The 26176-nt window shown below is 39.5% G+C and overlaps 1 protein-coding gene across 4 annotated transcripts in view; it reads left to right on the top strand.

Moving 5' to 3' along the window:
- LOC136254686 (uncharacterized) overlaps window positions 1–26176 on the top strand; it is a 123657-nt gene that overhangs the window by 77630 nt on the left and 19851 nt on the right. For all 4 annotated transcript variants that reach the window (XM_066047401.1, XM_066047402.1, XM_066047403.1 and 1 more), the window contains one exon: window positions 14755–15015. In XM_066047401.1, coding sequence (XP_065903473.1) covers window positions 14755–15015 — 261 coding nt within the window. The remainder of the gene's footprint in view (window positions 1–14754; window positions 15016–26176) is intronic.

Genomic DNA, 26176 nt, shown 5'->3' with positions numbered 1-26176 from the left:
TGCGTATTCTACGCACTATCAGTATATAAGCTGGCTTGCAGGTGGTCAGCCAGACAGTTTTTAGCTGCACATTGGCTAGGGATGCGCCCATTTTTCCGGCAAAATTTTTGGAAAACTACGTTGGTAAAAACAAAGAGCAAAATGCTGGAAAAATAGGTGGAAAATTGGAAAAATGGGCACCAAGGAATGGCAACTTGGCACATTTTGTATGATGAAGATTGAGATACTCTAATAGAACAGTCACGCATGGTATTAGGACAACATATGCTCATAGGAAATGGTGACTAAAGATCGAGATACTCTAATAGAGCAGTCACTACGTACGAAATATTCTAATAGAGCAGTCACACATACTTGTAAGCTAGAGATACTGCAATTAATTTTTACTGATGCTCAGCAAAATAGAAAAATTTAGAGCAAAATATTGAGCAAAATAGGTAAAAAATAAAAGAATTGCTGGAAAGAAAAATAGGTGGAAAAAAAGCAAAATAGGCTCATCCCTAACATTGGCTGGCATGAGGTGGATTGTTAACTTTTTATTTTCATGCTACACTCTGTGTGTTTACTGTTTCATGAATTAACTTTGTTTAGGAGCCATCTCAATAAAACAGGATGAAGATCTGTTGGTTAAGAGTTTGCAAATGGTCTGCAAGATGTCTCCTGAGTTGTAAGGTGAACTCACCCACATGACTATTCACAAAAGGAAGTTGACAGAAAAGTTTTGGCATAATGTGGTAAAAATGAAGAAGTTGTGTACAGATTTGCTAAGAAGTTGAAAGATATGCTCTATAACAAGTGATTGCCTGGAGTCTCCAAGCTAAAATAATCAGTGAGATCTGTATACGTATTTGGATGAAGATGTGTAGCTAATCACAGATAGTATATTCTACTATCTATGAGCTAATTTTGTTGACCAATTGTATCTGCCAACTTTGAACATCCTCATGAATTAACAAAGATTGTGAAAGAATTCTTAACTCTGAGAGCCGGGTTTTACAAAAGCAGGGACTTAATAGAGAAAATGTTCCCACACCTGTCACCATATGGCAAAAACAGTGTAATGACGATTTAAATCAAGCACAGCATCACGCTAGACTCTAATCTCGGACTACCCGACAGTAAACAGCATATACCTAGCAGTCAACAACAAAAATATGAAGATTCATAGCTTTCTTCCCTTCCTTTCAAATCATCAGGGCAGTAGCAAACGCCATCACGGCATCTTGACACTTCAAAGGATGAGGTGTTAATAAGGCAATGCTGACAGCACAACAAACATCAAAGGTGCTAAAGTCAGACACCAATCCTGGGTATGTAGAATATACTATATATGGGCGTGGCAAGTAATTGTTTTTATTAGCTAATCTCGATCACATAATTTTTGCACACTGTTGGTTTTTTGTGGTATCTTCATAGTCTTTAAGTTGATTTCTTTCAAACCACAAAAGGTTTGAGGTTCAATAGTTAACATATTCACTTACATACCAATGTTCATCTTCTTCCCATAAGCGGTTTACCCTGTAGGCGTGACAAAATATTGGTGTTATTTTCGTGAATAGTTGCTAATAACTCACTGATTGTTTATCGTATTCCAGCCAAAATTGGTACCAAGATGCGCCTTTATACTCCCCTTCTCTGTGCCACATTTCAAGGCAAGTGAATATGAAATTTGCGTTTTATGGCACTTTTTGTAAGTGTGAAAAGAAAAGAAAAAAAACAAAGAAACTACAGTAAGCCAATTTTTTAAGTCTCAAATCTCAGGAATGCTTGAAGTAATCTTACTGAAATTTGGTATGTGGTTTACTGACGGTGGAGGGTGTGGCCAAAGCAAACATTGCATCATTTTGTAAAGGCAGCACGGAGCTACGGATTCGTGAAAATCACATTTTTTCTGCTTGTCAATATACTCACCAAGGGGTCGCCAATGCCCCCGCAAAATTCTGATATGATGTACGAGAGTCCCAATGTTTACATATTTCAAAAATATTTCAGGTACAATATTTTTTACTTGTGAATCACAGAATCATAGTCAAATATTGCATCATATAGCCATCTTCATTCGCCTTGACAAGTCAATACTTCAGAAGGAAATGAAAAATTAATATCCAATTTCCAGATGAGTCTAGGTTTCAGGATTTCTAAATATTTTATAAATTTCTAATTGGATTTCTCTGATAGTATACAAGAGTCCCAAGCCCTCAATACTCATGGTGTGGCGTGCTGGCTTCTTGGGCCGCACAACACACTTGTAAGGGAGGTAAATTAGCTCAAAATTCATGGGTAATATAAATGATCATAACTTTGGAATGAAATTACCTATTACCTTCAAATAAAAACTAAGTTGTGTCATTCAACAAGATCTCTTTTGTAGTACCATGTTTTAACAAGTTACCTAATGCCTCGGGGAGATATACACAGAAATGATCAATTTTCTGGGCAAAAATGTCCATAAAGGTCACCAAAGGTCAAATCTGTGATGGCACTATATCAAAAACTTTATGTCATGAGGAGTACTACTTATGTGGAAAGTTTCATGTTTTCATGAATAAGTACATGATTGTTGCATTGTGCCACTATACTATAATAATTATATGAAGTTTAACCAGTTAAACAAACTTAATATATCGACGGAACACAAAGGGGAGGTGTATGTGTTAATTGGCAACTGACCTGGTAAAAGTGGGCAGTGCAGGGAAGCGAAACTATTGTTGGGAAGTCAACTGGCGTCTGCAACAGCCATGAAGGAAAGTGGGGTGGCCACACATCGAGGGGGAACCTTAATTGGAATACAAGTGTTGTGCATGCGTTACCAAAAGGTGATCACATCTTGATGGGTGGACATTAATAGGAAAACAACTTGTTGCGCATGCGTTATCAGAAGGCGTGCAGTAAAGTGTGAAAAAATGTGGAGAGCTTGTTGAAGTGTAGTCACCCGCACTAGTATTAGTAGGATGCCACCGAAATGTCGAAGGACTAAGCAAAGGCAGACTGAATCACGTTCAGCAGAAGATACTATGCTGATTGAAGGTCGCGATGGAAGGGAGTCCGTTAATGGAGACAACTGCACCCAGCAAGACAGTACCTGGAGGTCAGCTGGCAGCGATAACAGTACATGCGAGAGTAGTTCTGGTGGCAGTAGTACGGCCACAACAAGTGGTGGCAGCAGCAACGAGCCTGGAATTAGCAATGTTAATAATGGAGGAATGCCAACCCCATTGACAAGGGAGGACATCCCCGTGTTGGTGAGAGAGATAGCAAGAAGCTTCGTACGGACAACACAGACATGCAAGTCCCACTCGTTCCAGGTATATTCATGGCCTGTAACTATGTAATGTTTTGCAGGATGCTCCTAGGGACCCACTAAGTACTGACACACCCAGGTTCCGGGGCCTCACTAGTAGTTTTTTGGATGAACACAGGGGGTGTGTTCATAGGCTTCAGCTGGGTACTGATATATAGTAATGTTCTGTGGGATGCTTCTAGGGACCTACTACTTACACACCCTGGTTCAGGGGCCTAACTAGTAGTATAGTTTTCGGATGAGCACAGGGGGTGTGTTCATAGCCATCATCGGGGTATTGAAAGCAGAAGTACGGTTAGTCGGCAGAGGCGACTATATATAGGTATGTGTTTAGGGTCCTTTTAGCAGTTGGGTTGAGCAAAATTCTTCAATCATGAATATATATACAAGTACACGAAAAAGTTTGAAACTTTCAACTAGAGTAGGGATCATAGCACATCGATAAGAAGTACTGAAACAAGTTGGAGTAGTCCATGATATTAAATCACAGTAAAACAATAAGAAGTGTTATATCCCTACTGTGCTCAAGATACCATAACGGAAATGAACAATAGGGACATAACACTTCTTATTGTTTTACTGTGATTTAATACCATGGATTACTCCAACTTGTTTCAGTACTTTTTATCGATGTGCTATGATCCCTACTCTAGTTGAAAATTTCAAATTTTTTCATGTACTTGTTTGTTAGCTTTTTTGTAAATAATTTTATTATGACTGGTGAATCCACGCATATCGCATCTGAATTCCCAGCTCCTTATTGTCTGAAAAGTGAACTATCCATTACGCTTTGTTGCCAACTATGTTCAACCCATTGCAGGGCTGGAGCCCAGAGATTTTGAGTGGTCCGGCCATCCATGGACTGTCATAGTCATGCACACTACTCAGTTTTTATTGATCTAATAATTATGATCTGTAAATCAGAGATTATCTGCTTTGGTGTGTTACACAGCATGCTAAGTTAGAGGGGTCAGGGGGGATGCTCCCCCAGGGAAACTTTTGAAAACAGATACTCTGAAATGGCATCTGGTGGCTATGCAAAGTGTCTTCTTTTAGTTAACATCAATGGTAATTTTGTGCTATATTACCAATTAATTGAGTTTCATATCTGACTATTATAGCTAGTAGCTAATTTTGTTTTCATGATGTATACAAAAATTTCTCAACATAAATGTTCAGTTTTAGATTGTAACTGCATGCTAATGCATGACATGCATGATCAATTAGCTCAATGCAGTGTGCCATGCAGATGATTCACTGGGTATTTTAAGACAGTTAACACATATGTCATGGCTTAGATTGTAAGTACTGAATGCTTTATTAGAGTATCACGATGACTGTTCTATTAGAGTATATTTTGATGACTGCTCTATTAGAGTATCTCAATCTTTTCACTGAAATCAAGTATCTGAAAAGATTGGCCAGACCGTGGGCTCTGGCCCTGACCCATTGCACAGCATTTCGAATCAAGCACTGTTTGTAAAGCACCACTGCAATCCATGCATACCAATAGAAAGAAATTGTGCCACGCGCCCCAATTATATTAATTATCGTCTGAAAAGTGAAGTATCCATTATGCTTCACTGTTGGTGTTCAACCCGTTACACAGCAGTAAGAATCAAGAACTGTTTGAAAAGCACCTCTACTTTCAAAATAGCCACTATGAAAAATACGGACAATTTCCGTTATGAAGGGAAGCCATCACGTGCTATTGCCAAATCAACACTTTTCGCTGTCAGCAAAGATGAATGGGACACAAAAGAGTACACTGTTAAGTCCATGAAGAATGCTTTGTATGTACTGTGGTATGCCAAAAGGCACCTGTCGGGCTAAAGCGACGTCGAACAGTGAAAAAATCAAGCCCGTAGCCTTAGCCGTTATCAAGTTACGCTTGTCTGAAGGCATCAGTCAGTTACTCAGTTACTCAATCAGTCAGTAGAAAATTTCATTGAATAATTTTTTTTTAAAATTCCGTAGCAACTTGTTGAAAGCATTTCTGGTCGATCGAAAGCTTTTTTGGGCTTAGTTTTACCTAACCAATGCTGCTTCATCGTTGTCTGGGAAAATTGAGGTTGGTTTTCAGGTGATATTATTTCGTGGGCCACGCCTGCTCCTTTGTGGTCCCTACTATACAGTGGTATCGTACTGTATGATATTTATACACTAAGGCTGGCTGTGGGCTATGATTATGAATTTCAGAGTGTGGGGTCATGGTATCTCGGAATTTCAACAATTATAACCTAATGTGTTATCGATAACTGCTCCCCTGGTGGAACACAGGCAGGCATAACTTAATGGGCACAGCATTAATGGTCTGCCAAGCCAAAAAATATATAATACTAATTGGGGAATAACTTTTATTGGCATTATACTGTATGTAATCATATTACCATACAATGGTGGTGGCGTGTACTGTAATTATATATGTATATATATTTAGATTGAAAACCAGATATACATTATTTTATTAAATAGATAGAGATTCATATTATAGCTGTAGCAACCACCCCCCTCTCAGTTGTAGTTAGCATAGCTCCGAGTCATAAACAAAAATATTCTGTAATTCATAGCAATCGCAAGCATACCACCACCTGGAGCTATCAGTCATATCCGGGAAACACCTGAGGAAACCCCCAGTCAAGGATCGGCAGCAGGGAGACAAACCACACCTGGTTTAATAGTTGCCACTAATACCATATTGGATCCCCTGCTCCTACAGCCAGTACCACATTGAGGTCATTCACAGCAGGGCTCCCACCAATACCAATTGCATTGTTCAAGTGTATTCAAGAGGGGGAGTTTATTGACATGGCTGAACTCACGGTGTATTGCCTGAGTATGTTACCATATGATGAGTCCAGCAAGTCTAACCACTTCAAAAAATGGCCAGTTACTTCTGTTATTGAATGGGCGCAGTGTTTTACACATTATATTGCTGTACTCAGTAAGGCCAAACCCGAGAGAACCTCAGATCTCTTGGGATACCAACATCTGATTTTGGAGGCTCACTTGGAATATGCAGGAGATGAATACGATCGTCGTTTCCGGCAAATCGCAGCGACCTACCCTGATACTCCTTGGCCCTTACCAACTCCCTTACTGTTCACAGTATTAAATTTACAACTTAGATGTTATGAGTGCAGCTTACAATGGGTACATTGGGTACATTCAATCTTGTCTTATAATTTATGTGTACATGGGGGGGTTGAGAAAGGTCAGACAATGTTACAATGCCACTGTTAGGGTCAACAGAGACCTATGGTGTATAGCGGCACAAAGGAGCAGACTACCTATTAAGGTAAACTTATAAATTTGATATATAGCATAATAAAATTATTAAAATTTAAACAAAACAACAAAAAATAAATAAATAAAATTGTTGACAGACATTGTCCTTACCTTGCTGGGAGATCTTGCATGTTCTATCTATAATTGAATGGTCATAATAATACACACACATATACTGTATATAGATATAACATGTATACAACTGAATAGAGATATAGAAATATATATACTAGTAAAGTTTACATTCCAGTTGACCAATATATGACAGGTTCCCACTGCTCCTCTGTCATTTTCTCTTTCCATAGTGCCCACTTATGATTTACCGCCGAAACTATGGAACAAGAATATGGTTCAACCAGCTCCTGCTGCCCCTCCCCACACAGAAATGTGGTTACAGATGTGATTATCGTCACTTTCGACTACCAGTACTTGGGAGATTCCTCTTACAGCTAGGAGTGTGTGTACCCCTATAGCAGCATCAGCCTGGCACTCAATGCTGCAAGACCACCCTAACACACCTCTTGTGTGGTTTGTATTGGATGGGATTTGCCACGGGTTCCTCATTGGCTTTACAAAGCCACCAGAATCATTGAAGTATGCAAGGAGCAATTTGGATGGAACACGGGGATGTCCTCAAGTAGTGAGTGACTACCTTGCTTCTAAAGTAGAGTCTGGTCATGTGGTGGGTCCATTTCCCCCATGGGCAGTACCACATGTTCACATCAGTTGATTTGGAATGATTCCCAAAGGTCATACTGGAAAGTGGAGGCTCATAGTAGACTTATCTCATCCAAGAGGGTGCAGTGTAAATGGTGATATATCTAAACCCTTGTGTTCCCTAAAATTTGTCACCATAGATGAAGCCATTAAAGGGATCATGCAGTATGGTCTGGGAATGCTACTGGCAAAAATTGATATAAAGAGTGCTTTTTGTCTCCTTCCAGTGCACCCAGTAGATAGGTATATGCTTGGGATGCAGTGGAGCGAAGGTGTATACATTGATACCTGCCTCCCATTTGGTTTGCACTCAGCCCCCAAGTTGTTCAATAGTTTAGCAGACCTCTTGGCTTGGATGGCCAACCAACACAATGTATTATTTTTGATACATTATTTAGATGATTTTTTAATCATGGGACCACCATCTTCCCCAACTTGCCAACGAAATTTTGACACACTAGTGCAAATTTGCACCTACCTCGGTGTCCCATTGGCCGTCGAGAAAGTCGAAGGTCCATCAACTGCCCTTCCTTTCTTGGGCATCATATTAGACACTACTAGAATGGAAGCTAGGTTACCCGAAGAAAAACTTAGCAGATTGAAGGAGAAAGTCTCCCAGTGGGTTGATTGTACAGATGCAAGAAAGCAGGAGATCCTTTCCCATGTTGGTTCCTTGCAGCATGCTACCAAGGTAGTCCGATACGGTAAAGCTTTCGTTTCCTGGATGTATGCAACTGCAGCTAAGTTTTAAAAGCTGCATTATTACACCAGGTTAAATTTAGAATTCCGTTCTGATCTCTGCTGCTGGGATACCTTTCTGACAGAGTGGAATGGGTTAAGCTTATTGCGCTGGGATGACAAGGAGTTGACCCCCAACCACCTTATCCAAACTAATGCATCAGGAGCCTGGGGTTGTGGTTCCTTCTGGAAGGGGCAATGGTTCCAGTGGGCCTGGCCACCAGAATGGGCCCACCTTAATATCATGGTTAAAGAATTAGTCCCAACAGTTCTAAGCTGTGCAGTGTGGGGAAAGCAACTCTCAGGAAGTCGGGTGCTTTTTGAGTGCGACAACTCTAGTGTGGTAGCTGCTGTTAACCGGCACTACACAAAGGAACCAGAATCAATGCAGCTATTATGGTGCCTGTGGTTTTTTGTTGCCCATTTTGATATTGAGGTGAAATGTAGACACATAGCAGGGGTAAATAATTACATAGCCGATCACTTCTCACGTAATAACCTGCATGCTTTCTTTCATTTACACCCGCAAGGCCTACACCAATGTACATTGCTACCTCAACCTTTGCTCCAGATGTTGGCAGCAGGGGGACCAGATTGGACATCGCCCTGATTCAGGCAGCTCTTCAGAGTTATTATCACAATGGGTTAGCCCCTTCCACACACCGATGTTACACAGCTGAACAGCAACGATATCTTCATTTCTGCACTTCCTCCAACCTTAGACCACTCCCAACCTCAGAGTACACCTTGTTCAAGAGCTTTTGATACGATAATATTCATACGATTGAATTCATACGGCCTAGACATAACTTTACTCCCCTACGAAAGGGGTCGGTTTTGGACTGTTGGATAGTGAGCCAAATGATGGTTGGGTTGGATCTACTGTCCAATGTTACATCATTCAAGGAGTGGTCTCCTGGCTAGGCACTGTCATTTCTCCCACTCTGAGAAATCCAAAGAATGCGGTGCAGCTGGCAGCCAACAACATAATACTGTGGTATTCATTGGGGGACTAAGATAACACTGACAATATCTGAGTCATGATTCTCACAGTGATGGGAAGATGTATATGTGGTGTGCACTGACTAGCTTGCTCCTTCTTTAAGCCCCGGAGAACTTGTTCAAGGGCTTTTGGTGTGCCAATATGCATATCCAGATGCTCGGCAGGCGGAAGAGCTCAGCTTACCAAGGCTACATAAGGATGCCCACTCCAGTTCTCAAACAGTTGTCAAAGCAGCTGGTGTCTTCTTCAGGGACATTGGTAACTTCTTAACCCCGTAGGTCTATGCCTGTAACAGATAGCAAAAGGGAACTTGATGTGTTATTACGTACAATAATTATATATATTAAACATCCTTTTTTATATAGTGATACAGTACTGTATGTACATACATAAATATATCACTTCTTGGTCTATGTATATATGTACACGCGCAAATATACTATGCTATCTATGTATATACACACACAAATACAGTGTATAATTATCACATTTTAGTCATTTACATACATGGTTAAGGATTACATCCAGGTGGAAAGTAGCAGACAATGTACGGACAGGCACCTTCAGTATTGGGAACTATAATAGTTATACTATAGCAGCTGAATAAGTCAGAGTGTGCAGGGGCAGTTCCTATGGCTTGGAGGGAAAGGCGGTTGCCTTTCTGTGGCCTGTTGAATTCTTGTGGCTTCCACAGAATGCTAAAACCCTCAAGTATTCCTACTTCCAAGCCATCTTACAGGCCCATAGCCAGGGGGGGTTCAAGGGGTTCTGGAGAACCTCCTTCTTGGAAGAAAGGTCCACAATTTCAGTAAAAAAGTCCATAATTTTAGCAAAAGGGTCCACAATTTTAGTATACAAGTCCAAATTTTCAGGAGCAAAATTCCATTAGCTACAGTTTACTAGATACCACTAATAAGAAGTTAAATTAAGTGCTCCGAGTAACTAATTCAGTGCTTGTATTAAATGCAATGCAAGATCGAGATACTCTAATAGAACAGTCAACCACTCCAATAGAACAATCACTCTAATAGAACAGTCACAGTTACATTTTCTTTTAAAAGCTACTTAATTACGTGTAGATTGTCTAAACTGAGCTTTCAGTAAAATATAAGATTATGGTGGACAAGGCCCTCCATGCAGAGCCCACGAATAGCAACTCCATGGAATGTGTAAATTTCATTGTTTAAGACACTCTTTGTTCTGCTCCACTGCCCCTGTTGATCAAGGGAGAGTGCTCAATCTTTCCCATTGTTGTGACATTCCAATATATTATACTTAGACACATGCATGTGCAGATGGTATAATTATAGTAGCAATACAGATATTTTTAAACCAGGCGCACGCCCACAGCCGGCCGAAGGCCGGCTGTGGGCGTGCGCCTGGTTTACTGAAATTGTGTTCATAAAAGTGTGTGTGTACCTATCTATCTACCTATGTTTGTCCGTACGCACCCACGTGAGCAAAATCGTTTAATAACGGTAAAAGCAGCTTTTACGTAAGAAGCAAAAGTGAAATGAAGTCTGTATTAAACTTTTGCGCAGGTGAACTTTGCTCTGAGGTGGTTTCTTTTCGGCGGACTGAAATACGGGTGTGGTGACATTCCTCAGACCATAGATACTATACCTATAGAATCTATGCTCAGACTACCTTCCCCTTGAGGTTTTCAGGTATTTAGCAACTGAAAAACAACGGTGCAGGCCTCGTTCACTGCCAGGAATAGCCTATCGCTTCGAGTTGAAAGGGGGCGTATCCCTTACGTACGCGAACGAAAATGAAGAGCAGCTTTGAGGCTTTGTCGAGAGAATTTGTGGGAAAAAACATGTTAGTCACACTATAAAATAGTTTAGAAGATAGTTTTGTGCGTAATATGTTGGTAAAAGCGGTTTATCTATCACGTGAGACACAAGAGTTGGAGTACTGAATATTTGTCTCCGCTGAAACGCCCTTTCTCTTGGTTCTACAGGCGTACAAGTATTGTTGTTCATTGTAACATATAGAGAAACTATTTACCATGCCAAAAATCAGGGGAGTCAAGCCGTCTAGTGGAAATTCGACTTCACCAGCGTTCTCATTGGATAAAGAGGAGAGCGACACGTGTATCACCTGTAACAAGTTAATAACTGGTGATGCTTTTGAGTGCGTTTGGTGTAGAAAGTGGCAGCACAGAGTTTGCATTAATTTAAGTGTTGGGCAATATGGCGCTCTTTCTGATTTACCAAACAATATTGTATTTTTCTGTTCTCATTGTTTTTACAAATTGCCCAACGCCCTAATGGCTTATGACAACACTAAGGAAGTTTGTGATGTAATAGAAACTAAGCTGAACTCTGTGCAAATGGATCTATTAAACAGATTTGAGGACTTGACAGAGAAAGTAAATAATTTAGTTAGTTACAGTGAACAAGGGCCTGATACCGCTATGGTAGTAGAAAACACTGAGCCATCTGAACAAGTGATCCATAGCAAGGAGGTAACTGTTGAATCAATAGCATCAATGACTGCAGCGATCATATCTGAAGAAAAGGAACGGGAGAAACGGAAACTGAATTTGATTGTGCACAACCTTCCAGAATCCACATCAGCGGAAGCCAGTATTCGGAAGAACGAAGATACTCAGAATGTCACATCCTTGATTAATAAATACATTGGAGTTAATGCTCACATCAGTAATGTAACACGGATTGGTAAACAGACTGGAAGGCCCAGACTCACGAAAGTTACTTTGTCAACAAGAGAGGAAAAGTTTAAAATTCTCCACAACAGGTTGAACTTGCGTAAGAAGGAGCACCCGACTCATGTCACTAAAGTATTTATAACACCTGACTTAACCCCACAAGAGCAAATACGGAACAAACAACTACGTGCCAGGCTAAGTGAGCTCAACAAGCAGGATAAATTGTATCGGATTAAGAATGGTAAAATAGTTCTAAGAGAAGCTTCCTAATTTAGACCAACTCCATCATATCAAGCCATATAATATCAAGATCAAAATACATCTGTAGCTACAGAACAGATTTTAGCGATGCAGTGTCTCAAGCAAGTACTGTGATGAACTTGATCAGAAACTCTTGAAAAATTTTGTAAGATATAAGATATATGCGTCATACTCCTTAATGGAGGTTTTGCATATTAAACTTAATAATAATAATAATTTAACAAACGCTTCCTTAGCAGTGCATAGCGAACGAATTACGAATGTTTCATGAATTACGAAATACGAGAAATAGCTAATTATATTATTGCACAACCCAAACTACCCTATTGTAAAGTAGTAATACATAGTTGGTTAATTCATAGTAGTATATACTGTCTATAGTTATTCCAGATGAGTTAGCTAGCTGCATGGCGCCTGGTTTTTAGAAGTAGCACAACATCAACTTGTTCCAGATATCATCCATACAGCTGGTCTTCAACTTGCCTAAAAAATGTTATTTTTATTGCCTGAAATGCCACTAAATTCAACCTTTTAGCATTTATTATCAAAAAATTTCCTGGAGGGGGGGGGCATGTCCCCAGACCCCCCTAGTTTCACACACCATAATATAATCTGAATCATGTTATATAAAAGGTCCACTTTTTTTCTAAAAGAACCTACCCAGACAAAAGTCTGGCTACGGCCCTGTCTTAGCAAAACATGCAGTAATTAAAGTAGGGAGTAGTCAAAATGGAGGAAATTGTCGATGCATGGCCCTGTACTAAGGATTATAGGAGAACCTGTGAAACCCTGCACACCTTACCAAAACCACCACCATCAGCAGACGGTGGTGATGGGCCTAGGGGGTGTTATAAGGGAGATGGTTACATTGTGAAGGAGTGGTATTAATAAGTTAACCAACATACATACATACATACATACATACATACATACATACATACATACATACATACATACATACATACATACATACATACATACATACATACATACATACATACATACATACATACATACATACATACATACATACATACATACATACATACATACATACATACATACATACCAGCTCAGTGTTAAAACCAGGACGGGTCATCCAGGTCACATTTTGTCCGGGTCATCCTGCTTTACCGATTATCCAGGTCTGACCCGGATTGGATCATGTATGAAGCAAATTAATTAGTTGGACGATATGGTAGAGTATAAATGCGTCATAGTCCAGTTCCGATACAACCCAGCTCTTTCATGAGCCACGCCACTTAATGGAATGAGTGTCTGCAGCTATACGTGTAGCCATGTCCATGTTCGATGGTATTGCAGTTTGTAATCCATGCGCACAGCTTCCTAGAGAGCCACACCCACTAATCAATTGTACGAGACATGGTCTAGTCCAGTTTTGTCGTGAGCCAGGCCCACTTTATCTTCGGGAATGTGTCATACTGTTTGTAATTACGGTGTGTTAGGTATGCGCAAAGCCACACCCACTTGCAGGACATGTATCTTGCTATCTGCAAAGTTATGTGAAACCATGCACACTGATTAATTAATATCGCAATTACCTGCTTAAGTTTTATATAGCTACCCTTGTACTTAATGCGCTAGTAGCACACTCAAATCAAAGCTCTTGGCCAGTGGCACACGCCTCAGTTTTTATCAATCCAGGTCACATCCGGGTCTGCTATCCGGGTCAATGGGTCATCCGGGTCAGTAGTAGTGACCCAGTTTCAACGCTGATACATACATGCATACATACATACATACATACATACCAGCGTTGAAACCGGGTCGGGTCAACCGGGTCATATTTTCTCCAGGTCATCCGGGTCTGACCCGGTTTACAAATTATCCGGGTCTGACCCGGATTGGATCACGTGAGAAACGAAATTGTTCACTTGACGACGTGGAAACTTACAAGCGCTATCGAGTAGCTCTTTCGTGAGCCACGCCCACTTTACGCGTTACAAACATACGCTCAGCCACGCCCATTTATTAGTAAGTGCAGTATGTAGCCATATATATCTATGGTGAGGGGTAGCAATTGTTAGTAGGTGATGACCTTTTTATTATTATTATTATTTTATTGGTCTTCAACCTACAGCTAGGCTGAAGTTGCAATTCTAAAAGTCTGGATCCGCCCCTATTTACTCAACACGAATCGAACGCTCAAAACGTAGTCTCGCTCGCTTGAGACTAGTCGAAACATAGCTTTTATCGCGCACCTCAGCTTTAATTAATCCGGGTCAATTCGGGTCACATCCTGGTAAAATCCGGGTCAGTGGGTCATCCGGGTCAGCAGTAGTGACCCGGTTTTGACGCTGATACATACATACATACATACATACATACATACATACATACATACATACATACATACATACATACATACATACATACATACATACATACATACATACATACATACATACATACATACATACATACATACATGCATACATATCTAGCGCTGTAAGGGTTTTGGCTAAAAAGTTTTAGGTATTGTGACTCTTGAAATACAGTACTTATCACAAAATTTAGCAGCCCCAATGCTTAATTTCCCCAGCCCTTTGTGTATCCTTAAATGCATCTATGTAAGTGAAAATCATGCCAATTTCCAGGCTAAATCGAGGAAATCTTCCCTGGAAGATTTATAGTCATGTGTTAGCCACACATATGGTACTAATAGCTTGAAAACTTAGTATCCTCTACTAAAGAAATGCATGGCTCTGTATTTGAGTGGTGTAAAATATTAAATTGCCATGTTTATTGTAGGTATGCTCAATCCTAGAATCTTTTCAGATGAGGACTTAGTAACCATCACATGGGATCCTGCCAGTAATCCTTATTGTGGAGGAGTGTTATATTACCTAGTTGTGGTATCATTTTGTGAATGGCAAGTTCAACGTGTTTCTACAACTGGATTGAATGTTACATTTGATGATCTAATTGATAGAACACCCTACAGTATAATGGTGGTGGCTATTAACAGGGCTGGATATGGGTCAAATGAAACAATAAATGCTGTGACAAAAGGTAATTAACGAATATGTACTGCAACATTATCTCATTTTAAATTTACATTGGTATACAGTATGTATATGTATCACATAAAACGAGTTGATGTTGTGCTACTTCTAAAATCCAGGCTGGAATTAATCAACAGTGTGCTATTATTTATTTTTGTTTTGTTGTAATTTCACATAACAGAACTATCAATTGATAAGTTATGAGTTATTGTAATTGTGACCGTCTCAGCAAGATCTGTCTAGTTTGCACAGGCATGCATTAACGTGTTGGTTGCTGGGGCCCACCCCTGGGAATAGTAGCAATCTCCACCTTTTATTGAGGATTAAATTACACATAATGTGCTCATATATACATTTATTTACCTAGCTATCCACCCTTCCACCGCACCAAAGCTCTACATTGCCTACTCTTTTTCCTAATGCTAATTACATAACATTTTCCACAAAGCCAGTAGTGTACGTGACAATACACAAGTTCAACAATCATGCAACAAGAACACGATGACACCATAATAGCAAACAAGATTATATGTACATGAGATCGTGCATGACATGACAATATATAGATATGGTATAGAGAGTTTGGGTAAATAACGGGCAACTGAGGAAATCATAGGGCGGGCAGTAAGTTCTTCCATAAAGAGGGTAGATGAATGAACATGACATTTGCAAGTGATGATAGCAAACTGCTAAGACACGTCAAATCGCAGCAATTGATCACTAGCAACCAAAATGACAGACAAAGCTATGTCATGAACATTAATATTGGCATCAATTGATAAAGCATTACAGCTACATAACTAACATCTAATTCACCCAAATTCCTCCAAATTTCCCCAGTTGCCCGAGTTTGCCGTACTCCACATATAAAAATTATGATAGTACACAGACAGTAATATTATTGTAGCTAGTTATAATAACCACACATGGCACAGGTATGCATGAAGTATATGACACATCCTGATGGTATATACAAAATTACGACAATACCAAATGAGCATACAGCTAAGTGAGCCTGTATGTGTACCAATTAGAAAATTATGACAATACCAAATGAGCATACAGCTAAGTGAGCCACGGTAAGTATCTTACTAAGCAGAGTTGTTACAGGACCAGCAGGGACTAAATTAATGCCTGAGAACCTATGAGTACCAAGGAGTGTGCAAATATAGCATAAGTATAAAGAAGTGTGTAAATATAGCATGAATGTACACAGTAGGTCTGCCAATTGATTGTATGCAAGTGTCAGCTACCCGTATGCAGCAACAAATGTACACATGCATTAGTGAGCATTGGGTGAGTCCGCAAATATCGCTATGCACTGTATGCAGCAATTTTTTTTTTTGTGCAAGCATGTAAGCAGAACATAAACATAAAAATTAACCCATAAGCAGTAGCAACAGTTGTATTCAAAGTTTGAATACAGCCAAGTGCTATACATACAGACATTGGTAAGCATGAGTAAACTTGTAATTAGAGCTAAAGAGGTTACATATGTAGTATGATATATATAAGTCTGCAATGATTTTAGACATTCAGGGTGTAGGGAGGGGGGGTTCCGGGGGGTTCAGGAACCCCCCTGTAAAATTTAGACTTCTGCAAGCAGGATCCTGACACCATTTAGTGTGGCAGGACAAAATGAGTGAGCAATATAGTGTAATGGCACAGCACAACAATTGATAAAACTTACATTCATCTCTCAGGGAAGGATTTACAGAGGTAACATGAGCCCTCTTCAAAACTTGTTAAAAAGATTGATATACTCTAATAGAGCAGTCAGGTATATAATCTAATAGATCAGTCAGGTATACTCTAATAGAACATGCATGTAAATATCCATGTCCATATGAAGTTTTCAGACATTCCAACATTAAATGCAAAACTTAGCATGACCTTATACTGCTATAGCTTTGGTGTGCAGTGTTTAAAGATATAGAGCTCCAGTAATTTATCACTTGTGTTATGCAAAATGAATCCATGCTATGCATGCATATTTGTATAGTTATATTGTTTTGATTGCCATTTGTATCAGTGGATTCATGGCTCCTATACCACAGGGAGATATAACCATCACTTACAGATTACTATATATATGTGTCTCTATGTGTTATGTTGTCTGTTTCTACTAGGTGGCTTTATCTAGTACTACCTTCATCCCAGGGGCACTTAATGCATCATAATCAATGTAAAGCTTCTTCAAAACAAAAGGCCTTTAGGTCACTTGTGATTCCTATTCTGGATTATGCAAGTACTGTGTGGAATCCACACACTCATAAAAACTCCATTGCCCTTGAACGAGTACAAAACCGTGGTTCTCGCTGGATTTGTGGCAGCAGATTTTGTCCTAGGACCTATAAATGGTCTAAATCATCTGAGGAATGCTGTACAGAGCTATCATGGCCATCTCTTTCCACCCGACGTAAACATCTGTCATTGACAATTATCTATGATATTCTTCACCATCATATATCTCTAAAGTTTAGCAATTACTTCACTTTTTCTTCTGCTGCCTCTACCAGATCACACTCATTGTCTATTCTATGCAAGCAGTCCTCCATAAACTCTTACCGTTACTCCTTTTTTGTGAACAGTGTTTTTTGGTGGAACTCTATCCCATTTGACATTCTGTCAACTACATGCCACACTACTTTTAGGCGAATGTTATACAATTTTTGTTTCTGATTAAGTCATGTATGTTTTTAATGTAGGCTTTTATTTCAATGTACTGTTGTAATGTATCCTTAGTTGTTTAGTTTTGTATTGTATTGTTTTTGTAGGTGGTACTCATATAGGCATATTTTCCTTTTGTATTCACCTTACCTTTTGGTTAAACTAATAAAAATAAAATGAATAAATAATGTACTTTTTGCATAAAATATAGCAATTTGCTCAGTTTTGATTTATTAAAATATTGAAAGTCTTTCAGCGGCTGGGGGCTGTGCCCCCAGACCCCTGCTTCTAGTAATTCAATGCTAGTGCTGGAACTCCCCTTCAAAAAATCCTGGCTACGCCCCTGGACATTGGTTATCACTGATCGCATGAACTCACATAGATATGTAGCAGTTTATATTGTATGCAGATGCTATTGAGTTTAAAGTACAAGAGTACACTTTTGCACACAAACACTATGCACTGACGAAGGCAAGTGCAACTGAGGACTGGAGGTATGTACCCCCAAAACAAGCTGGTAAATATTTAAAGATAGGTTGCAGAGGGCATGGAAGGCTTGCAAAGAGCCCTAGACAATGACATCTATCCTTAGCAAGGTATTATTATATGTGTATGGAGAGGGGATGTGCAACCTTGGTATGGATATACGCACCCACTTTTCTTTAACTAGGCCATTCACCTTTCAAGAACATGGTGTGTCACGTGACCACAAACCTGCTAAACCAGTTTGTCGACTACACAATATTTGACACCATTTCAACATTACTTCACGTGCTTAGATCATAGTGCACCCTTAGTTCATAGAGTGCACTTAGGTCACAGCAATTATGTGCAAGTTATTATAGTGCTACAGTACATCTGCAGCATACATGTTAACTTCAATTTATTGTAATGCAATAAATTACATTTTTTGAGAAAAACGAAATTGATGAAATTTTGCATGCTGCAAAGAAAATGATATGCAAGTTTTAATCAAGCTGTTACTCAAGGAAGCAAGTCTAAACCTATATGCTGTCTTATTTCCCTGCTCATGTAAAATTTAAAATTATCTTTGTGTCATGTGTTACTTCAATGGTATGCATGTCACGTACATTTGTTTATGATGCAGTAGACGTAAACAAGATCTTTATTTAAAACAAGGGTTTATGTGCAAGTAACTACAGGACTAAACTATCCCTTGGTGAAGCGCCAATTCATACCGAAGATTTTAAGCTAAATCCCAACTTTGTAGATCAGGGCAAAATGTAATTTATTGCATCACAATAAATTGAAGTTAACATGTATGCTGCAGATGTAGCACTATAAGAACTTGTACATAATTGCTGTGACCTAAGTGCACACTATGACAGTTAAAGTGTAATAATTATCTCTGGTAAAAACGTTCCCTCCCAACCTAAGAAACCGTTACACATTTTAATTATACTGCGTTTGTACACTCCTCCATATAGTTAAGTGGCAGCTGAGGGATGAGGATGAGACCACAGCTAATGGGCAAGTATTTACTGGACAAGCTTTCTCCAGTAACATGTTCTATGTATGGCTAACAGCTTTGCACGCTTGACTTTGCATAATGGCTGGTCACTTGCACTTATGTACATGTATTTCATTAACAGTTGTTGAAAGTCTATGAGGCAATTGTGTTTTTACGCTCTGCAAAGTACGTTGCTATTGCCTAATACTATTATATCAAGGTAATTGCCATTAATTTTGCCTTGTCAGTGGTGCACTAACATTGCTATTGCACTATGGCTACTGCATGATGTACTGAGAATACTGCTGCATGATGCACTAAGAGTGCTGCTGCATGAATGTTATTGCTGCTACTATTGCACTGAAGGTGCTGCTGCATGAATATTGCTATTGCTGCCGCCTTTGCACTGAGAGTGCTCCTGCATGAATATTGCTACTGCTGCTTTTGCACTGAGGGGGCTGCTAAATGAATATTGCTATAGCTGCTGCATGATTATTGTTATTGCTGCTGCATGAATATTGCTGTTGCTATTGCTATTGCATCAGTGTTTATTCTAGGGCTATTAGGGGGGACCTTCCCCCCCCCCCCCCCCCCCCCAAATCTCAGACTCACCTCCTAAAATTGTGAGTGACTACTGCATTATACTTAGTTAAGCTTGTTTTAAAATGACACATGAAACGTATCAAAAATGCTCTCAGATTCAATCTCATCAAAGTGGTTAATACGTAAAAGTTTCCCAGATTAAAAATTGCAAACGCAAACATTAAAGTGCTTTCAGATTCAGTATTAGATCAATTTTTTAAAATCTTCTAGTATACAACTAACAAAAAGTCATGTATATAGTGATGGCTATTCAATATCTGAGAGCCAAAGTTTATCCAGTACAGAAAAATAGCATGCCTAATTAACTCTCAAAATTTTGCTTAAATTCCATCTCAGAAAGTGTAATTTTGTAAAAATTTCTGCTTTCAAAATAGCATGCACTCATGACACAGCCTTAAATGACTAACCAGATTGGTAGCTATTTCAACTGTTTTATATAGTTGTGAATTTGGACAACTATATGCAGACTTTTACCTGGTCACCCCCCAAATTGCTGATTCCCCCCCCCCCCCCCCCCCCCCAAAAGGAGAAATCCTAGAATAAACACTATATTGCACTGAGGGTGCTGCTGCATGAAATATTGCTATTGCTGTTGCATGAATATTGCTATTGTTGCTGCTTGTAATGTTGTGCCACACACTCTTTTTGAGGTTCTGCACATTATAATATATAATATAATGCTATTGTATTGCACTGAGAGTGCTGCCGCACGAATATTATTTTTGCTACTGCTATCACTCTGAGGGCGATGTTGCATGAAGATTACATCAACCACATGCCTATTTCCACCATTACTACTGCTTCCGTTATAGTGTATATATCCCAGACATCAATTGTTTGATACGTGATACTGCCCAAGTGTGGCTACTACAGCGTCCAGTGATCCCAACCTAATCCCCTCAGTTACCCAATTCCGTTTGCAGCTGCTACATGAATGCTACTATTGCTACATGTATATTATGGCTCCAGCACAAAAATTTTATTGCAACTTCGTGAAACATTATTGCGGTCACATAAATGTAATCACTGATGTGAGCTTGAGGGTGCCACTATTGCATGATCTACTGAGAGTGCGGAGATTAGCGGAGTACTGTACCATGCTCTTGCTGCTGCATGATATGCAACGCATGATGTACAAAAGCGCTGCAGCATGAATTTTATGGCTCCTGCATGTCTGCTATTACTGCTGCCGTTACTATTGAACTGCAACTCTGCTGCAAGTAATTTGCTTCCACTGTTTCATTGCTGCCACTGCATGCATGCTCTTCACTATAGGATAGCAAGTTATCACTGCTTCTGCAGACGGGCATGTCCTAACTGTTGCTTGCATGTAGTATATACCATGCTAATGTGACTGCTACACTATTCAGTGACCATCTCAGTTGTCTAATCCCATTCTGTTATTTATTACATTATCATTACTGTCACTGACATCATTTTACTTCCATGATTGACCTACTACAAATGTGTAATCACTCTCCAATCCTTTCTACACCAACCCCCCACTACTCTATGCCATTAATTATGTAGCTAGTCGGTATTTGCATACATTTCAATGGTCAACAGTGTCTTTTTTTCTTTCTTTTAGTAATACTATTATCTCCTTAAGCATGGCAGCTCTTAGACGTGCTTGGGTTATTCCGTTTCCACCTTTGCTTATGTGAAATTTGCCACCAGTTAGTTACATTGCAGTAACTTTCTGCTGTTGAACACGCATGTGTGGCTGCTGCACTTCAGCTGTGCAAAGCGAAGCAATTTTTCACACCATCTTGTATGCCTCATTTCTCCTTCAGTTGCTTGCTCTCTTGCAGTTGCTTGCCCATCCTAGCATATGCTAATTTATTACTGCACAGGTACAATATTAACCACTAAAGTTTCATGCCTATTTGTACACATATACCTGGAACTAACTGGTTATAATAATTTTTTTTCTGCTCGGTATTAACTTATTTTCCTTTGGTTGCTTATGTAACTTGTAATATCTCCAATATACACTAACTGTTGCATACCTATAGCTCAATGGCTGTTACTCTCTGCAAGCTTGCTCCATGCCATGCATATGCATGTTCATTGGTGGCTACATGCAGTTAGGAGGCGCACATATCCATACCAAGGTTGCACATCCCCTCTCCATGTATATAATAATCTAAACCAAAACAGCCAAGCTGTAAATGCAGCTCTCAAAAAGGACAGGATGAAAAAAGATGTGAAATCCAAGGTGGCGGCCAAGAAATGGCTGTGATGGTAGGTTAATGGCAAAAAATGTAATTACGACAATTCAGTTGAATTTGCGTTGCCTCCTGCACTAGGATTCGGCACCAAATTCACCTGAATTGTTGTAATTAATTTTTTTGCCATTAACCTACCATCACAACCATTTCTTGGCCACCACCTTGGATTCACATCTTTTTTCATCCTGGCCTTTTTGAGGGCCGCAATCTTTTTTTACAGCTTGGCTGTTTTGGTTTAGATATCACTTCTTTTTGTATTGCACGTCACAAAGCTGGCCATTAACTGGCTTTGGTGCCTCCTTCTAACTTTTTTTTTCTATATTTAACCATAAAAGATAATCATACTGTAGGTAATAAGGTGACTTCTTATACATAACTGAACTGTAGCTGAAACTCCCATTGTTTGTAACTGAAATCTTTTCAGAGTGACTTGTGTATAACTGAACTCTCTACATGGTGATTTGTTTCCAACACATATTTCTACAGGGTGATTTGTTTGTAGCTGATCCCTATAGGGTAACTTGTATCTAGCTGATATCTCTACAGAGTGACTTGTTTGTAGCTGATCTCTCTACAGGGTGATTTGTTTGTAGCTGAACTTTCTACATGATGGTTTCTTTGCAGCTGAACTCTCTACAAGGTAACTTCTTCTAGCTGATCTCTCTACAGGGTGACTTGTTTGTAGCTGAACTTTCTACTTGATGATTTCTTTGTGCTGAACTCTCTACAAGGTAACTTCTTCTAGCTGATCTTTCTACAGGGCGATTTATTTGTAGCTGAATGTTCTCTACAGGGTGGTTTGTTTGCAGCTGAACTCTTTACATGGTGGTTTCTTTGTAGCTGAACTCTCTACAAAGTGATTTCTTATAGCTGAACTATGTACACAGTAATCTTTTCGTAGCTGATCTCTCTACAGCGTGACTTGTTATAGCTGAACTCTCTACAAGGTGATTTGTTTGCAGCTGAACTCTCTACAGGGCAGTTTTTTGTAACTGAACTCTCTGCAAGATGACTTCTTCTAGCTGATCTCTCTACAGGGCGATTTGTTTGTAGCTGAATTCTCTACATGATGGTTTCTTTGTAGCCGAACTCTAGGCAGGGTGATGTTGTTGTAGCTGAACTCTCTACAGGATGGTCTCTTTATAGCTCAACTCTCTGCAAGGTGATTTCTTCTAGCTGATCTCTCTACAATGTAACTTCTTGTAGCTGATCTCTCTACTGGGTGACTAGTGTCTAGTTGAACACTCTACAAGGTGATTTGTTTGTAGCTGAATATCTCTACAGGGTGATTTTTTGTAGCCAAACACTCTGCAGGGTGATTTGTTTATAGCTGAACTCTCTGCATGATGGTTTCTTTGCAGCTGAACTCTCTACAAGGTAACTTCTTCTAGCTGATCTCTCTAGAGGATGGTTTCTTTGTAGTAGAACTCTCTACAAAGTGATATTTTTCTAGCTGAACTCTCTCTAGGCTGATCACTTCACAGCTGAGCCCTATACAAGGTGGCTTCTTCTATCTGATCTCTCTACAGTGTGATTTGTTTGTAGCTGAACTCTCTACAAGGTGATGTTTTCTAGATGAGCTCTCCCTTGTTTCTAGTTGATCTCTCTACAGAGTAACTTGTTAGTAAAGCCGAACTCTTTACATGGAGGATTTTGGCTGTCTAACTCTCTTCATGAAGACTTGTTTGTAGCAGAACTTTTACAGAGTGAATTATTTGTAGCTGAACTCTCTACAGGGTGCATGACTTCTTTGTAGCTGAACTCTCTTCAGTGTGACTTGTAATGTTTTGAAACACTATAGCAATATATTTGTAGCTGAACTCTCTATAGGGTGACTTGCTTCTTGCTAAACTGTGTATAAGATTAACTGTTTGCAGCTGAATTCCCTACAGAATAACTTGTAATGTAATGGAATTCTATAATGGAGTAAATAAATTAGCTGAATGCTCTATTAGGGTGACTGTTCTATTAGAGTATCTTGATCTCGCATTTGATACATGGAGTGGCTTTCGAATCATAACTCAGTGGTTTGTAATCCAGTTCTTCTGTACTACTGCAAGGACTTTCTATGAAGATTATTCCAACTATACACCGATTTTCAGCGCATTGCTCTAAGCGGTTTGCCTAGTAGGCGTAAAAACTAATACTTTTTAATTCATAAAAATCGATCGCGTAATTGAGACACAGGTTGGGTTTTGTGTCATATCTCCATGGTCTTTATCTCGATTCCTTTCAAACCACCAAAACGCACACTTATGATGGTTACTCCATCTATATAGCAATTTTCAACTCATTCCATGAAGCGGTTTACCCTGTAGGCGTGACAACAAATCGATCTTGTTTTACGCGAATAATCGGTCATAAATCCTGAACCATTCATCGGATTTGCACCAAAGTTGATGCTAGGATTCACCTTTGGAGTCCCTTTCTGTGTGCCAAATTTCAAGGCGATCGGAGTACTCATTTGAGTTTTATAGCAATTTGTGCAAATGTGTGAAAACACGAAGAAGAATATGAAGAAAAAAAACCAAGAAAAAAAACCGAAACTTTGGCTGCTTGTATCTCAGAAATGGCTTCCTTCAAATTTGGAATGTGGGCTCCCCTAGCTGGCGGGCAACTCTGCAGCAAATTTGGTTCCAATCGGATACAGTATCACCGAGATACAAAGGTGTGAAAATGATGTTTTTTTTCTTCCTGTCAATGTACCCACAGTGTGGCGCGCCGGCTTCTTGGGCCGCACGACACACTATCGTGTGTCTTGATACCTTTCTATAGTGTTTCCCTGGTTTAACAGTAGGATAAGTGTCATTGTCTAGGGCCCTTTGCAAGTTTTCCATGCCTCTGCAACCTATCTACAATTAAATATTTCGTTTGGTTACTTATGTAACTCGTAACATCTCCAGTATACACCAACTGTTGCATACCTATATATCTCAATAGCTGTTGCTTTCCACAGGCAAACTCCATGCTCAGGCATATGCATGTTCATTGGTGGCTGCATGCAGGTAGGAGGCTGGGTGCATGTATCCATACCAAGGTTGCACATCCCCTCTCCATATACATATAATAATACCTTACTATAGTGTTCCCCTGGTTTAACAGCAGGAAAGGTGTCATTGTCTAGGGCTCTTTGCAAGCCTTCCGTGCCCTCTGCAACCTATTTACATTCTTTTCGTATGCAATTAAACATTTATAAGCTTGTTTTGGGGATACATACCTCCAGTTCTCAGTTGCACTTGCCTTCGTCAGTGCATAGTGTTTGTGTGTACAAGAGTACTCTTGTACTTTAAACTTGAAAAGTGTCTGCATACAATATAAACTGCTACATATCTATGCTACAGTAGTTCATGCGATCAGTGATAACCAACGTCCAAAATCATTGCAGGCTTATAGCTCTAGGTGTAAGTTCACTTTTGCTTACCAATATCTGTATGCATAGTACTGGGCTGTATTCAAACTTTGAATACAACTGTTGCTGCTGCTTATGGGCTTTAACATTTATGTTCTGCTTACATGCTTGCACAAAAAAAACCTGCTGCATCTAGTGCATAGCGATATTTGCAGACTCATTTAATGCTCACTAATGCATGTGTACATTTGTTGCTGCATAAGGGTATCTGACACTTGCATACAACCAATTGGAAGACCTACTGTGTACATTTATGCTATATTTACACTTTCCTTTATACTCATGCTATATTTGCATACTCTTTGGTACTCATAGGTTCTCAGGCATTAGTCCCTGCTGGTCCTGCAACAACACTACTTAAAAAGATGCTTACCGCTATCTGTACACATACATTCTCATTTAGTTGTATGCTCATTTAATATTGTCGTAATTTGCTGTATACATACCATTGGGATGTGTCATCTGCTTCATGCATACCTGTGATTATTATAACTAGCTACAATAATATTACTGTCTGTATACTATCATAATTTTTATATGTGGCGTATGGCAAGCTTGGGCAACTGGGGAAATTTGGAGGAATTTGGGTGAGTTAGATGCTAGTTATGTAGCTGTAATGCTTTATCAATTGATGCCAATATTAAAGTTCATGACATAGCTTTGTCTGTCATTTTGGTTGCTAGTGATCAATTGCTGCGATTTGACGTGTCTTAGCGGTTTGCTATCATCACTTGCAAATGCTATGTTCATTTATCTACCCTATTTATGGAATAGCTTACTGCCC

This window comes from Dysidea avara, chromosome 4, assembly GCF_963678975.1.
Source record: "Dysidea avara chromosome 4, odDysAvar1.4, whole genome shotgun sequence".
Classification (NCBI taxonomy): domain Eukaryota; kingdom Metazoa; phylum Porifera; class Demospongiae; order Dictyoceratida; family Dysideidae; genus Dysidea; species Dysidea avara.
Note: the sequence above shows the minus strand (reverse complement) of the source record. Positions and strands in the feature narration are given on the sequence as shown.